This window comes from Copadichromis virginalis, linkage group LG17 (genome assembly GCF_057382275.1).
Source record: "Copadichromis virginalis isolate Kocher_CV1m ecotype Utaka linkage group LG17, C_Virginalis_male_GT1.1, whole genome shotgun sequence".
Lineage (NCBI taxonomy): Eukaryota > Metazoa > Chordata > Actinopteri > Cichliformes > Cichlidae > Copadichromis > Copadichromis virginalis.
Window position 1 is genome coordinate 21,433,329 of NC_140634.1, and position 17,407 is coordinate 21,450,735.

At 40.9% G+C, this 17,407-nt stretch overlaps 1 protein-coding gene across 1 annotated transcript in view; it reads left to right on the top strand.

The window, feature by feature from the left end:
• The window catches only part of plxnb2a.1 (plexin b2a, tandem duplicate 1), a 231,712-nt gene that overhangs the window by 168,287 nt on the left and 46,018 nt on the right, over positions 1 to 17,407 (top strand). The window contains exons 10-16 of the mRNA XM_085436803.1: positions 2,159 to 2,259; positions 2,547 to 2,673; positions 9,742 to 9,898; positions 11,276 to 11,384; positions 11,534 to 11,645; positions 12,697 to 12,798; positions 12,911 to 13,009. Coding sequence (XP_085292929.1) covers positions 2,159 to 2,259; positions 2,547 to 2,673; positions 9,742 to 9,898; positions 11,276 to 11,384; positions 11,534 to 11,645; positions 12,697 to 12,798; positions 12,911 to 13,009 — 807 coding nt within the window. The remainder of the gene's footprint in view (positions 1 to 2,158; positions 2,260 to 2,546; positions 2,674 to 9,741; positions 9,899 to 11,275; positions 11,385 to 11,533; positions 11,646 to 12,696; positions 12,799 to 12,910; positions 13,010 to 17,407) is intronic.

The following is a 17,407-nucleotide window of genomic DNA, read 5'->3' on the forward strand; positions in this document are numbered from 1 at the left end:
CATTCCCTTTCTCCACGGCTCCCTTTGTTTTCCACTCGGCTTTTTCTCTTCATCTGTCTTTCTTTCCGTTGTCCTTTCATCTTTCGGTCGCCATCACTCTCCGCGAAGTGAAAAAGATGTTATTGATTTAGAAATGAATTAATTAGAAAGCACTTCAGGAGGGCAATTTACTTTGATCAAGTCAAGTGACGATACCCGAGCTTGTTCCATCTGCTCATTTAAATTTATTAGGCCGCCCTCTTCATGTCAGAGAGGAAAATTATTTCCACTGCTGGTTGGAAAAAGTTCTCCACTGAAATACCGTCAATGCAAGCTTTTCAATTACAAGAAAATACTGCTCAGTAAAGGAAAATCGAAAATACTAATAGGCGGTCTGCGTAAAAGATTATTTATGCTCCATGTCAAATGATCCAGATCTGTTAGAACCGTAAAACATCAGTCACATGAATCACTTGAGTGTAAGCCATTAAACCAATCCCTGAAAGTGAAGCTGTAAGAGTAAAAATTCAATCAGTCAGAAGACCTACATCCTAATTTACTAAACAGAAACAATCATAAAGGCTGATCATCAGGTGTCCTCTGGACTCTGGTGTAGGACCTGTGCCTGCTTTTCAAGCTCACGTCCCATTGTGACTCCATTAGCATTACAGCGATCGGTGGGGAATTAAATGCTCTTCAGTAATTTAATTGATCGAGCCTGATGACATTTAGCCATCAGAAAATGAAAGGATGTGTGTAATACTCATGGACATCCAGTGGGACAAAGCCAGAGAAGAACTTTACACTCCTGCTGAGAGTCATGAGTGAGCCAGACATGAAATTACAGACGTTAAACAAATATTGAAGGTATCCGGAGTGATATAGACTTCGGGAGGATATCATTTTCTCAAATGTCACAAATAAATGCCATAAACCTGCTTGTAAATCACTGTAAAAGGATACTTCACGGTACTTTAATTTTGCTGCTGGTGGTATTGAATTTAACTTTAAGCTGTTACATTGTTACAGTATTAATCTGTTCTAATAATATGTAAATGTATTAATTTCATAATTCAGTTTTGTAATGTTTTATGATATGTTATTAAATCCCGAGTCCTGCCTCTAAAAATGGGTGGAACATTTGTGGACTGGTTAGCACCGTCACCTCATGGCAAGACGTTTCTGGGTTCAAATCCTCGTGCTGGTCTTTCTTTGTGGACTCTTTTATTACTATTGCTCTTCCTCCTCATCATCCTTTTTCATTTGCCTCAATCTCACCAGATCCATTAACTGGACTGGTCTTAATTTGAAGATTTATTCAGTATCAGATATCATAAAGTGGAGTGATTGTTCTCATTTCAAATTCTTTATTCACTTTATTTATTCCAGATAAAGCTTTGTTAATCTTATGCTGAACCTAGCTGTGCCCCCATAGTTCATGCTTTTTTCTCAAATGGGCCATTTTAGCTCCTCGACCTCAAAGCCATAGTCTCTCTGATTGGCTGCCTCTTGTGAGCAGAAGTTATGAGCTATAGGTGAGTGCTCAAAGTCAGATTTAAGTGCATTATAAGACCATATTAGGAATATCCACTCTCAATAATAACAACAAGAGCCGAGAATAGACAGAAAGTATCTGAATCAGACTGTTTACAGTCTGAAGCTTGAAAATTTGGCTCACATGGAGTGCTTGCATATATGCTGACCTCATTAATAGATCTAAGTTTCCCAAAATGTAAACACATAACTGCTAAAAGGGGACCCAAACGTATTTCTCACCAGAAGAGCACGGAGCATTTCTCGGGCTCTTGCTCCCCCCCGTTGCCAGTGTTAAATTGGCGCGTATGTTTTAAACTTTTATAAAGATGCCCCATCTCACAGGTTTTAAATAAGAGCACAAGTTAGCTCACAAAAACACGAGGCAATCAGTGCTGTAGAAGTAACTGAAATGGGGTTTATGAAATGATGCTCATTAACTGCTAAGTGATAATCATAGTGTGTACACTCCAAGCTGAGCTAATATCAGATTTATTTTTACCATCATTTGAAAATATTTTTCCCTGGTTGATAGTTGTGTTTTTGTTTTGTTTAGTTTTTATCAGATTTCTCCTCTTCCCTCATCTCCTGTATGTTGTTTAATAGAACGGAACTTTCACAATAAAAGCCTGTCACATGTGTGCAGATCACCAAGGTTCCAGTCCAAGCCTGCCAGCAGGAGACGAGCTGCCACTCCTGCATCGGTTTGAAGGACCCGTACTGTGGCTGGTGTGTCCTGGAGGGAAAGTGAGTCGCACATGAGCAGCTTGTAGACCAGCTACCCCCCCCCCCCCCCCCCCCAAAAAAACGAGTGTAGAAAACAAACAAACAAGCATACTAGTTATGGTGCCTTAAGGTTTGAAGAACAAAGGCTGTGTCAGTGCTAGCCACCTCCATCGGTTTGTTTGTGCACATTTATGTAAAGCTAACTCTGTATGACTCAGGAAACACCAGCTTAATATTACCACCTTATAAAGCCAAGCTCATATTAATTTTTTCACTTGTTCTTTCTTTAACATCTGCTCGGTTCACAGGTGCACCAGGAAGCAGGACTGCGGTAGGTCATCAGAGCTGAACACCTGGCTGTGGTCACCAGATGGAAAGTGTGTGCAGATCCAGGGTTTCAACCCGCCGAACCTCAGCTGCAAGAAGACAGACCAGGTATGAGGGAGCTATACAAGAGCATGCATATTGCTGTGAATCTTTTCCTCTGTGTGCTGGAACCCCCCTGAGCTAAGATCAGTTCTTGCTGAGCTCTGCTTAATTTAAACCACTCAAAGCTGAAACTCTGGCAGAGGTGGAGGGCTCTTTGTCTGTTCTGTCAGCAGCATTTCAAACTTCTTTCTAACCTCTGGTACATGGATCTTCAGGGCCCCTCAGGGGAGCTACAGAGAGATAAAGACATTTTTTGATCCACAGCAACATTATAATTTACAATTCCTCTATGCGAGCCAGATGTATATTGCATCGTTGTTTGTGCTGACAGCTCCTTTGAAAACAGCTCTGTAGTTTTCAGGCTGATGAAACTCAGAAAGTGAAAAATGTGCTTCTTGGAAATGTTGCATCACACCCAGAAACTGCTGATGGTGTCTAGTTTCGGAAAATCATGTTGGTGCAGCACCAACAGCGACACAGATTGATCTATGATAAGATCAGCCAACACGGTTTGTTGCGGTTAACCATCCTAAAAACATTTCCATGTTACCGTAATAAGCTGTGGATTGTTTTTTTTCTTGTTGTAACTTGCTGTCAATTAATTCTGTCCGCTAATCTTCCAGCCTCATGTTCGCTCATGGCAAATATTCAAGTTTATGGTTACAAAAAGGTTCACATAGCAGGAATGGCTGATTTGTACCCTCAATTTTAAAATTCCGATTTTGAGCACATAAAAACAAATGTGATATAGTGAGTCAGTCGCAGTTTATTTGACATTAAACGTCTGGAACTAGTTTTACTAATAAAGTAAATACATCGATGGTTCCAGAACAACGTATACTCCCCCGACCAGTTGGCGAGAGATTGCTGGGTTTTGCTTGCTGAGGCTAGGTGATTGCTTTAGCCACTAGCAGTCTAGTCTGCTAGCAGTCAAGCACAAAGGGGTTTTTGGTGCAGCACCCTCTTTGCAACCAACTTCACCTAGCAACAGCCAGCGACTTCCAAAAACCACTTGGCAACCCATTGGGAATATCCATTTTTCCCTAGCAACCAAAGGCAGCCAAGGGGACTGAGGCCTTAGCTGGCATTGTCCTTACCATCAGTGAGGATACATATCGTCGTCTTATGGATTCTATCATCAGATCCCAATTTCACAGTCTTTTGTCAGTATGGTTAAAGTGTTCAACAGCAATCATAAAGTATACCATCTTTAGTTTTCCTCCCACATAATAGGAATATAGCACCAGTATCACATTTTGTTTTGTTTTTTGTTTTTTTTTATCAGTAAACAGCAGGTCAACAAAAAAATATTGACTTTGAAAGTCACATTTATCTGAATACTCTAATACAGAAAACTTATAACATTAATGGTGTTATGTTGAATAAATTCTTAACTCATTGAGCGGTTAATGTTAGTCTGAACTGACCAGGCTTCCACACAGTGGTGAAAATGTTGTGGCTGTTTAACCTGTTAATGCATAAAGTTAGGTAATAATGGCTTTTGTAAGTAATGCTCAGCTGTAATTGCAGGGGATCAGCTGCTATTAGAAGAGACAAACACACAGTTCCAGTCTGGTCCTTAGCCACTGCAAGCATGTATTGTTTCAGTAGTGCATCATTAGAGGGTGTATGCAAGGATGTCTATATACGTGCATTTACAAACACTTTACTGTGTGTACCCGCTACAGCATAGTGGTAGACATGGATTTACTGCAGGCACAGAAAGTGTCCTCAAAGCAAACTTCAAATGGAAGTAGTAGCAGTATAAAAACAAATAGGAGGGTTTTTACTCTCAGACTGATACTTTTGCTCGTGTTTTAGATTTTAAAGATAAAAATTAGTTTCAAACAGGAGACGCCAACATCTAAACCCTTTAATAACATGGTACGAACTCGTAGCTCCTACGTGGCATTTTTAAAACGCCTAAAACTTAAAAGTTTCTGTCTTTGAGTAGGTGTTGTCATTATGTACCAGACGCCTTAATAAAACTTTATCTTGTACTTTCAAGGAGGCAAAAATGATCCTGGCCAACAGCATTAAAGTAACACTGAGCAGCTAATTTATGTAACGCTATAAAATTCAAAATCGAACACCAGCAGAGAATGCTGCGCTGCGTCAATACATCTTAACATGACGGCTTCACTCTCTGAATTAATGAGGGATTGATCAAAGAGCTGATCTGCCAGAAAGACGCGTCGTCCTTCAACGCGTGCAGCACCACGCTGTCCACCGACGTCGTCCCCACATCGTGATATTTCTACTCCAAACCTCAGGTGTTATCCAGCAGACGCAGACGGCTTGCATAAAATCTAGTTCATTATGCATTCTTAGGGACTAAAATTCAGCTCCAAGAGTTTCAGCAGTCGCAAGTTTGAATGACATGAAACGACTGAAGTTGCTGTGAGGGTAAAAATGTTTTGTATGTAGATTGTAACATTGGTGATTGTTTATTTTGGCACCATAGTCCTCACTGTTCTCATCAGATGTGATGAGACGACAAAACAACATTATGGCTGCGTGATAATGCAATCAGGTGAGGCTATGATAAACGCTATGCAAATACGAGTAGGTGGCAGTCGTAAATACAGAAACTTTTTTAGATTTGTCTATTTGTTTGTTTGAGGCAAAGTTACAAGTTAATCAAGATAAGTCCAAAGTATAAAAGCAGATGTTGTCCTTCAGGGCAGCGGGAGAGTTAAAAGTCTTAAAGTCAAACATTAAATGTACCAAGTTTTTTTTTTTTTAAGCTGTTTGATCTTTTTTGTATTATTTATCATGGAGCTCTGCAGTCCTGTGAAAAGCTAAGGACCCTCCATGAGTAGCGGTAGCGTAATAGAGCTACCTTTTACAGCAATAACTTGAAGCAGTGGTTTTCTGTGTGACTTTATGAGTTTATCACATCATAGCGGAGGAATTTTGGCCCGCTCCCCCTTTCAGCATTGCTTTAGTTCATTAAGATTTGTGGGCATTTATTATTCGCAGCTTTCTTAACATCAGCATCATCGTGCTGACAGCTGGTATGAGGCATTTGTGCTAATATGTTGTGTTTAGTTTTCTCCCAGCATTGTGCTGTCCATTATGGCCAAACTTTTGCCTTCCAAACAAGCCATACTTGTTGAGTCTTTTTATAATTTTAACTAATGATCTGTAATGTTTAACATCTGAAGCCTGTAGAGTCTGAGAGGGAGCTCAGGAAACGACAAAACCTACAAAAGATTCGCAGCACCCGATGGTGCTCATCCTCATAATTTCTGTGAAAGCAGTAAGGGTGTACTTTTCTCACAAGTCCTTGAAACTTTCTTTATAACAGGGGTACAAACAGAACAAATCTTCAACCTGTAGTAACTAACTCAAGAAAGACAGGACACAAGCAATTTAACTGAGGAAGTTGTGTAGCTAAAAAGTAACCCCTCCCAAAAAGAGTTAAACAAAAGTTAAACCCAGTCTTGTCAGCGCCTAATTAATACGAGCGCCACACTTCAAACTATGTTTATATTCATCTGATTTCCTTTGTTGAATATGTTTTGGGGGGGAAGTAATTGCTGCCCTGATTGTGTTCATTGGCAACATTTGCTCCAATCAAGGATGTGCGACATCTTTATACTGCAAACAAATCACAGGAAGGAGGTTAGACTAAGTGTCTTAAGGCTTACTTAAATGCCCCTTCTGACTTAGATGCTATAAGAAGGTTGGGGTTTTAAGTATTACAGTTAAGGCCTTTTTAGAAATAGTCAATTTTGGGATTATCAAACCAGCAAAGGTGATTATGGAGCAAGAAGATGATGGCGCAATAACAGTTTGAGCTTCCTAAACATGTGTTTCTACTCTAAGCTGTTATCTTTTTCTGTTTTTCAGGTCTGTAATTTTTTTCATTAAGTATTAAGTCTTTGGAGAGTTAGGTCTGCAGTCAAGTTCAGGTCACGTCTGCAGCCCTGCCTGTATCTGATTTTAATTAATTATGTGCTTCAGATAGCGCTGCTGTAATCTCGTAAAGTCGCACATACAATCAGAAACTCTGATCTGCAAATTGAAAAGGTGTCAAACGTTGCTCTTTGCTTCAGTATTTTAATTTGAATGTCAGAATCCTTTTGAGGTGACGTGAGTTTCTGGTGGAAAGGAGCTGAGCTCATATTCCTCTGATCAGAAGACTCTGTTTGCTGGGGTTTAACATACAATCTTCTGAGACCAGACAGATAAATCTGTTGCATCTTAATTGGGAAATTTGGTGCCATCGCCTCCGTTGCAGCCCCTAGTTTGTGATTTGAACCTGATAAGACAATTGGATTTTAGCTTTAAAAGAAGGAAAAACTTTCTTCTCGAGGTTTTACATACTTAAAAAGAAGAAAGCGCCCCAGGTGACTTCGTCCAGGGGCTTCTCTGGTCCGATAGTTTCGCTAAGATCAAAAACTTTGAAATTAAAACTTCAGCAGCAAAATTTAAATCGGTTGAGGTCAGCACAGAGTAATGAGGAGCTGATGTTTGAACAGTGCCAATGAATAGCAATTATCACCGCAACTCTCCCACACAAAAACTCACATGTGTATGCACAGAGAGTCAGACACGTCACGGTCTCTTATTCTCTTTCTCAGTGTGGAAGAGAATAAGACAAAAAATATACCCAAACATTGTTGCAGTCACATACCCGCTGAGCTAATTGCGCTGTACTGAATGAAATTATTATTGAAATATTAATTAGAAAAAATATTTAATTAAGAGGATGGGAGTGCATAGTAAGGACAAGACTGCACAGTATTAGAGAAACCCAACGATCCGTTTGAGCAAGCACTTGACAACAGTGGGGAGGAAGAACCCCCTTTTAACAGGAAGAAACTTCCAGCACAACCAGAATCTCGAGGTTAGGTGTCTGTTGAGATGGACTTAGGCTAATCAGATGGGCACAAACACAAATTCAGCTGAATGGCAAAGTTTCTGCTGGTGTTACTGGGATGTAACAAACACCTCACAGCTGTATGGGACCAGTAAGCAGCTCCAGAGACCTGCCAAGGGTGCCTACAAAAGCATACAGAGCCCAATCTACAGCAGAGAGTAGTAAATGGGTAATTATGGAATATAAATGGTAACATGGTTAACACACACATGACTTACAGGTGAAAGTTTCCCTCTTTGAAACCCGGACTTTTAAGGGTCACAAGCTGGTGTTCTCTCAGAACAGGTACCAAACCTGGATAAATGGGAGGGCTGCATCTGGTGTAAAATCTGTGCCAAATCAAATCCTGTGTGGCAACACTTTGGTAAATGAAGGAAGAGCTGAAAGTGCCTTTAGTGGTATATAAAAGCATGGATAAATGAAAGGGTGAAGTCCATGATGCCCTGAGGCTATAGCAGCATCCCAAAGAGGTGGAAAAGCACTGTTTGAAGCCACGAGTTTGTCACCTGAACACAAACTGGCAGTAGATGGATGTTTATGAAGACTGACATGAGAGTGAGAGTGACGTGCTCCGTCTAGCTGGGATAATATGATAAGATCAGCTCTTTACAGTTTGGCAGGGAAAACGATTTGAAATACAACTCTGGGCTTAACAGGAAGACAATGAAGAGAAGCTAATATGGGAGAAATAGGCTCTCTCTTTTCCTGTTTGCAGTCCTGCTGCAGTGTTTTGGATACACTGAAGGCTTTAAGAACAACCTGATAATAAGGAATCACAAGCTTAGAATGTGTCTTGATGCATTCTCAATCATCCAGGTAAGGAAATCCCCAAAAAGTTGATTCTGTTCATCTGGACGTAGCGATTTCTGTGGGAAAAACATTTAGTCACTAATCCAAGAGACTTCATCAATGTCAGTCTCTCTCAGACCATATTAATGCTGGAGGTCATCCAGAATGAGTCCCTGTTATAAGTTTCTGAGGATTTCATGACCAAATATAGAAAAACCTGGATTTCAAAGTATGAAATTACAGTTCAAGGTCTTTAAGTCTTTGAGACACTATAAGAGAGAGGTGTGGCACTTAAAGAATCCTGAGTTGAACTCTTCCATGGAGTTGAGTATCCAGCCAAGTGTAATTAATGGCCCTGACCAGGTCCTGGTCGCAAGGGCAGCAGCGGTCTCCTCCACCACTTCATTTGTGGAGGCTATACTGAAATTTTAAAGCAAGCAGAGAGACTTCATCCCTCCAGAGTCTCCTTCCTGGCTCTGCCCTGGTTGGACTTCCTTTCCTTTGGATGAAGCTCATTTCAGCCTCTTGCATCCACCATCTTACTCTTTCAGTAGCTACCCGTAGCTCATAGCCTTAGGTGGGATTAGGAACGCAGATCCAGAAGTAATCAGCGACTGCAGACGCTGCCCTCCTGTGGGCTCACCACGCGCAGCAGGAGCTGTAGGGCTCTGGTGCTTTGCCGATCAGAGGGGCAGCCCCGGGTGGTCTCCGGGTTACCAAACTGTTGCTGTGTTGTGCATGTTTTTCTTAGTTGTTGAGCAGTAGTGCATCTCTGAACCGGATTATCTATACCATCATATTAATCTGTCTGCTCAATGTGTTCAATGTCGATTAGCCAAACTAACAAAAATAAATATTACGACTGGGTTTGTTTGTTTGTTGTTGTTGTTTTTTTTAATAAAACAGGTGAATGTCCAGGTGTAATAAAAATATGACAACAATATTACAATGTCATGTATAACTTTATAAAAATGCATTGCCACCATTTCCTAGAGGAGAAACTTAAAAAGATATAAGACTTAGTGTTACTTCTGCAAGCGCTGCTGTTAATAATACAGTGAATTCATCAGGTCAGTCCTCTGCGTGATGATGCCTGAAACTGCCTCAAACCTTTGCACAGTGCATGCATACTGTGGCTCCTATCTTAATTACTCTGTCACACCCCGTCTTATTCTGTAATTCATACTCGTACACAGAAAGCACACTCCCTTTTCTCTGTCTACCAGTGGCTCACACCTCTCGTGTTTCTTTATCTCCCCGTAGCCAGTTGAGGTGTGAGGTGAAATATAATTACTTCTCTGCTTTCATTTTCCTTCTCGGGTTCATCTCTAACTCTCCTCTCTCTTTCTCCCTTATTGTGCCTCATAACTCCTTTAATTTGTGCACTCTGTCTCCAGGTGGACATCAGCATACCTGCTCTCCCCGCACTGAGGCCGTCTGATGACTTGCAGTGCGTTTTTGGCTCTTTCTTTACTGGAGCCGTGAAACATGGCGGGCAGGTTACTTGTTCGCTGCCCGACCCTGTGGAAATCCCAGCCACTCCTGACCAGCAGGGTATGTGAACAGATGAAGGATGCACAGATAGTTTGTTTTCAGTATATGGACTTTGGATTGGATTGGATTGGAGTGGACTGTCACTCAATTACACATCATAAAAACACATATAAGCATAAACTAGAATCCACAATCATGTTAATATCCTAAAAGAACCCGTTGAGAATGTGGAAAAGCTATGGTATTACCTTGGTTAGAAAGCGGCATGTGTAAAGTGAACAGACACACTGATATCTGCTAATTAGTGCTAAGTTTGAGTCATTGCATCATTTACTCAATCTATCCAAAGCTGGATCATGATCCAGGTCCACAAACATGGAACATGCTCTCCAACTCCTCCTGTTATTTAATTAGATTTGGGAATATTCATTCATATTTTGAGCTGGACTGTTATCTTTATTCTCCGGTTTGATGTATTTTTCTTATTGTTTTTCTTCTTTTTTTTATTTGGCTCGTCTTAAATCCTAATAGCACACTGTGTATCTCCTTTTCTATTACCTACTGTTTGTTTACATCTCATACTCATGCATTTTAATGACTTTGAACTGCCTTGTTGATGAAAGGTGCAGTGTAAATGTATTTGGCTTCCTCTCAGCGAGACTGGAGCTACCTCAACCTAACTATTTTAAAATCCTATTGTGTTTTTACTCAGGTGTACAATAAGTTCTGTCTGTTTTTATATTAAAAAGAGGGTAACTGTGTAACTGTTATCAGCTGTGTGCTCCAGGAGCAAGAAAGTGAGCTGTGTTTTAAACAACCTTTAAATATTAAATGTAGGTGTTGCAGTTTGCCCTTTTAAAAGACATTGCCTCCTCACATTGACCCTTATTTTGTGCCACGTATTAGTGGTAACCTGGTTAAGGTTATTAGGCCATTTATTAATGTAGTATAACAGAAATAAATGGAGAAATAATTAACAGGAAAAAAGTATATTAACAGTAAAGCCAATGTTTTTACATTTTGTATCAAAATACAGCAAATTGGTGAATACAGTGCTAGTGTAATTTTTTTTATTGCACACTCTTGAAATGTGAAGAATATAAAGATATAAATATTAGCATATGCTACTCTCACATGTGTATAATAAAATAACGTTTGATATATAAACTGATAAACACCTTGTTTCAGAGTTGATAGGCGCTGGAATTTTATTACTGTTGACCAAAGTTAGTCATATCCTGCCTCCTTCCACCTTTAGCTTTGCAGTCTTGATGCTAAGCTAAGTTAGCCGGCTGTTAGTGGGTTGCATCATGGAAACTTACTTTGTTTGACTTTTGGTAAATTGCTCCTTTAACAGTTAATAGGAAAAACAACACCAACAAAACCTTGATTTTAATGTGTGTGTGTGTGTGTGTGTGTGTGTGTGTGTGTGTGTAGACTTTGTGTCAGTTCCCATGAGGATTGTGGTGAATTCAATCGAGGTGACGTCAGGAAAGTATGACTTCTACAACTGTGCTGCCACCGTCAGGAAGAACCAAAATACACCGTAAGATGGATAATGTAACCTCCCCTCCCTCATATATACGTGCGTGTATACCGAAAAAGTATACACGCATGTATATATGTGTGTATCACACGTCCGCTTTACATACTTAAAGCAGACGTGTGATGGCACGCACTTCTCGTTGTTTTCAGGTGTATAGCGTGTGTGACCAGTAAGTGGGGCTGTCAGTGGGACGCTCAGACTCACAGCTGCAGTGACGACGACCATAATGTGAATGGAGATTACATAATCAAACCCCAACAGGTAATAAAATAATAATCTGCAGCTTTTGCCTTTTAGAACTGCTTTAATTCTTCAAGCACAGATTCATCAAGGAGCTAGAAACACTCCTCAGAGAGAGTTTGAGGTGATCTGAGTTTTGTGACATGGTACATAGAAGCAGCCTTTAGTAGATGGCGTGCACATGTCCGTCCATCTGAAGGGACAGACAGGGTAGGTTGTGGTGTTTAGATGATGCTTAGTTGGTAATAAAGGGGCCCAAAGTGTACCAAGCAAATACTATCACACCACCTGCAGCCTGAACAGTTAATAGAAGCCAGGATGGAGCAGCTCGTGTTACCCTGCTGTCTGAATTGAGATCGATAAGACCAGGCAACGTTTTCCCAGACTTCTGTTGTACAATTTTGGTGAGCATGTGCAAACTGTAGCCTCAGTTTCTTGTTCTTAGCTAACAGATTGGAAAGCAGTGTGGTCTTCTGCAGCTGCAGGCCATCATCTTCATGGTTCAATGTGTTGTGCATTCAGAGATGCTCTTCTGCATACCTTGGTTGTAACAAGTGGTCAGTTGAGCACTTTTGCCTTTCCTGTCAGCACGAGGCAGTCTGGCCATTCTCCTCAACATGGACTTTTCCTCTTAAAGAGGAAAAGCCGCTCACTTAATAATTTCTCATTTTTGGATCATTCTCTGTAAACTCCAGAGGTGGTTGTGTGGGAAAATCCCAGCAGGTGTACTCAGTTTTACCACTATAATTAGCTGATAGGATATTTGCTCTAACTTGCATATGAAGTCTACCTAGTAATGGGGACGAAAGAGTATGGAGTGGCCGAAGCTCATCATTAACATCAAATATTAACAAGGAAATTGAATGTTTCTCTGTTTATATTGATGAGTTGTTAAGTGTCTGAAGTGTTTCACAGTGAGCTATGATGATTTGATTCGAGGATGGATAATTCACAGCATTGCCTGAAGTGTTTTGTTTCCCCATGAGTACTTACATTGTATTTGAAGGTGTGAACTGTGCTGTTAGCTGTTGAGCTTAATATTTCTGCTCCTGCTTCTCTTTCTGTGATGTAGTCCGACAATTGTCCTCAGTTTGAGTCTCCGGAGCCGGCGTTGATCCCTGTGGGCTACCAGATCCCCATCAGCTTCCAGGGAAGAAACCTGGACAGCTACATGGTGAGATCAGTCAGAGCTGCTGACTTACTGCTTCATAAACATCCAAATATTGTCGTCAACATCATCTGTGTGATCATTTCTCTCAGTTGTGTGTGTGTGTGTGTCTCTCCAGGACCGGACATTTTTGATCGGGACTGAGCTGATGAAGCACAGCGAGCAGGAGGTGGCAAAGGAGGAGGAGACATCAAAGTTCAGATTCAGAGGATATAAGGTCAGTATAACGAGGAGGAAGAGGGGACAACCTTGTTAAGATTTGTGATAAAGATTAAATACTTTGAGCTCAAAAAAGACAAATATTCTGGTTTCAGTGCAGATTTTCATACTTAAAGCAGACCTGTTAACTCATGTTCATGTTAAACAAGACCAAGGTTTTCAGTTCAGTTCAATTCAGTTTTATTTAAATAGTGCCATATTACAGCACTCATCTCCTCTGAGTGCTTTGTATTGTAAGATGAAGACCCTTAGCATATCTTAGCACATATAATAATAATAATGAGAAATCCCCAACAACCGGACGACCCCCTGAGCGCAAGCACTTGGTGATAGTGGGAAGGAGAAACTCCCTTTTAACAGGAGGATGCCTCCAGTAGAACCAGGCTCAGGGAATGGCAGTCATCGTGACAGGTTGGGGGTCATAATGAGGTCAGTGTATGTGCAAGTAATCTCTGTGATCCAATCACAGACTTCAGACCGCTCCATCCAATGTGGTCATCTCAGACACACAGCTGTGAATGTAAGCACACAAAGTCATCTAATTAGAGTAAATGTGACGTTATAGGTTGTCAGAGTTTTCATCAGGGTTTCTTAATCACTGAAACTACCAGTTGGAGGCAAATTGAAGGTTTGTGACATGTCACCTCTTATCCCGAAGACTTCTTCAGTTCTAAAAGGTTACCAGATGTTGAACCCCAGTCAGGCTGTCACCTCAGAGGAGGTCCTGAGACTCATTGACCCACCCTGTCCTCATTTGAGTCTGAGCATCTGAATCTCAAGGGGTGTCAAGGTGGCTGATAGTTGGTGTAATAGGCCATTACGGTTCTCTGATGGTCGGTCCACGTCGACGTAGATGGCCTCTTTTACTCATGAAGACTGCTCTTGGGTGGAAAGTGAAACATCTGAAAGAAGACTTGGATGAACATGCACAGACACTGATCTGTGCTTAAGCCGTAATACGAGCTGGTTTGATTCTCTGAACACTAAGGACAGGTGCCTCAGGGCTTCCTTTATTTACCTCCTTTAGCACAGGATACACTGAAGGATCCTCCCTGAAAGAAAAGGAGAAGATGGCATCCCACGATTCAAAGGAACGCTCCATCAGGAGGTCAGCATGACTGAACAGAGATCATCACTGCTAACATGCAGATATGCTAAGATTAGTTAATCATACAGCAGTGCTACTTTTGGAGTGGAGTGAATGTTGCAGTGTAACTCGGGTTGCACTGACGCTGTCCTCGTTTTGGCGTGCTGTATTTCCATCTTTCAGGATTATCTTTAATTAAATTTGACTTCAGAGATGCGGAAAGCTTTAATAAAGGAAGAGTTAAAGTGGATCAAGAGAACATGTTGAGCGGAGAGCAGGGTGAACAGCATTTCTTAATGCAGCCATGTCATTTCACCCTCGTGACTGCAAAGCTCTGTTCTGTTTTTAACCTTAGTTGACATAGTGATATTTTCCACCCGCTTGTCTGTATTTATAACATTTACAGCACAAAACATTACGGCAGCAACACTCAGCATCATTTCCTGAAGAAATGTGACTAGAAAAAGACAGAAGGTCGGCAACAAGGTGCATTTTTTAGAAATATGAATCACATAAATTCACACAGGTAGAGTCCCTGAATAAAAATGTAGAACTGGAAATAATCCTGGGTGCAGACATTTGACAGGACCTCTGTCAGGCTGTGCTGGATTCTTCAGATCTGCTAGTTTTTTAGGCCTGCCACTGTCCTCCACTTGTCCACTCTCCTCAGAAATTTTCGCCTAATAGTTTAGACAGGCTGCATGAGTTGGGTAAATTTTTAATGCTTGAGTGATTGACAGGTCACTGCAAAGAGGCTTAACAAACCAAAATATTCCTCTGAAAATGGTCAAGTACAAGGACCGGATTAATAATGAGTAAAAAAGCAGCCAATGTCTAAATGACCCTTAGAAAGCATGGGGAACTATTGGACCACTTCAGAACATTCCAAGAAAGGTCTGACTTCTTACAAATCGAAGGGCGTAGGTTAAGACTTTTGCACAGTGCTGTAAATAATCCAAATACTTAGTAAAGTCTCTACTATGAAACCACTGAAAGCCTTTAAAAAGGGCACAGGAATAAAAGCTAAAAAGGAGTGTTGAACAGGAAAGAATCAGCTGAAAAGATAAAAACAGAACGCAGTCTCTGAATGTGAACAGTAATGCTGCTTTTTCTGTGTCTTTACTAACGTACACAAATTAAAACCCACTTTAAAAAAAACCCCACTCTGATTCTTGTGCTGCGTCCATTAGCAGCCTCCAGAAAGAATGAAATCTCTCTCCGCTTCTCGGCTTTCTGTTTATGTTTTCAAGCTCGCCGTTGCTGCCGAAAGCTATAGAAAAATCAGGGAGTGCATCATTAATGATAATTAGACAATTAGTGCATCGTTAGCAGTTAATTTGTGAGTAAATGAACATGATTGGGAGTCAGAAAGTGTTTCGAGCGCAGCTCTAAGTTTAGTTCATTGCTTCTGAAATCTTGTGCTTGTGTTTAGTTTTATGTGTTTCGTCAGCTGTTTTCAGTTTTGTTGAGCACACACTGATTGTGCTGTCAAACGGATGTGTGCAATGGCGCCCCCTTATGGACTATAGAGATGGATAATTATTTTCCCTGATTCACTGAACCGCAGGTGTGTGCGTGTGTGTTTGTTTCAGTGACGTTTTGCTCGCATCCCTCTCGTACACCCCCCAGTTTTTCCTCTTTTCTGCCTCCATTGATCCTTGCCTCACGCTGAGTCCAAGTCTGCCAATATGCAGTTAAAGAGTGTGTGTGTCTGTGTGGGGGTGTGCTTTCATGTTTGTGTGTGTCACTGCAGGTTTTCCTCTCATTATCTCTGGTATTTGTCTCTACATGATACTTTTTTTTTTCCTCTTCTTTTAGTTTTTTCCCCACTTTTTTTTTTCATATATCCTGAAGAAAACTTGTCTTGATTTATGGCTACAGTGGTGTGTGTGTGTGTGTGTGTGTGTGTGTGTGTTTGCGTTTGCGTTTGCGTTTGCTTTTGCTTTTTTCATTGTGTGTGCTGACCTTCACAGTTGGATAGAGGCGAGGTAATTTAGTGTGGAGTTCCAAAATAGGAAGGAAGGTTTTGTTGTTCTGTGTTAATGCAGACCTGAGGGGAAGTGTGTGTGTGTGTGTGTGTGTGTGTGTGTGTGTGTGTGTGTGTGTGTGTGTGTGTGTGTGTGTGTGTGTGTGTGTGTCGGGCTCCAGTCACTCATGCTGTAGTCTTTCATGTAATCTCTGTTCCCTGAGTTTAACATGTAGGCAGCACCGTCTTCCTGGTGTTATAAGTAACCTGATCAAACCGCATTGAGGACAAACTCTGGGAACAATTGCCTGATAGTTTGTCATTTAAGGACTTGTAGGCGTCACATAAATATAAAACTTCGCCGCCTTCTGTAAAGCAGTACTAAAGTGTTCTGCATGGTAGAGGAAGTGGAAGCTCCAGGAGATGATGCAATGGACATAACATTGGATAACAGTGTCACACTGCTTTTTGCATAATGTCAGTGGGGAATTTTGATAAGTGGTGAAGAAAGCACTTACTGTGCAATACAAAAGTGTTCCTTTGTACGTGAGTTTTTCATTTTAAATGTCAGCAAAATGTCTTTAAAATGTCTCTTAAATCAGACGCTTGTCTGTTAGTGCTGTGTTTCCTATGTTATTAAAGCAGATGTGGAATCACACTATATCAGAGATGGATGTAGCTGCCAGGCCTGAAAAATGAAACAACTGGACCAGTATCTTGAGCCTGCATTCTTTCTAACAGCCAGCAGGAGGCGACTGCTCTGCTCTTTGGTTGTACGGCAGTGTGAGAGAAAAGAACTGAATATCTTGGACCCCAATAAACATCATGTGTCATTGTGTTTATTTCATAAATTATTATCCATATATTTTGAATAAAACAGGAAACAGGGCACAGTGCTGTGCAGAAGTCTTAGGCACCCGTCATTTCTTTATATTGTTATTTCAAGGAGCCAGTTTTTCTTGATTCTTGAAGTTGTCTCGAGCATTAGTTTTCCAGGCCTTTTGAAGGGTGCTGGCTGCTTTTTCACTCATTTTTAGTCCAGTAATTGTACCTGCTGCTAGTAACAATCATTTCTTCCTATTTCTTTGGTTGAATTTATGAAAAATGCCAAAGATAACAGTTTATTAGATACATATTTATATTTCTGCACCAACTTCCCAAAGAACTGGTGAAGCAGAAGCTTTCTACATCAGATGAATCGTATCTGAAAGACATGTTCTTTAGAAACTGGTGAGAAAAAATCACGCAGTCCTGACAGGGCCTGAGAGAAACATCTGGACCTTCAGATGATCCATATGTTGTTCATTGAAGCCTCATCAGAATGGTCTCAGTGGAAGAGCGGT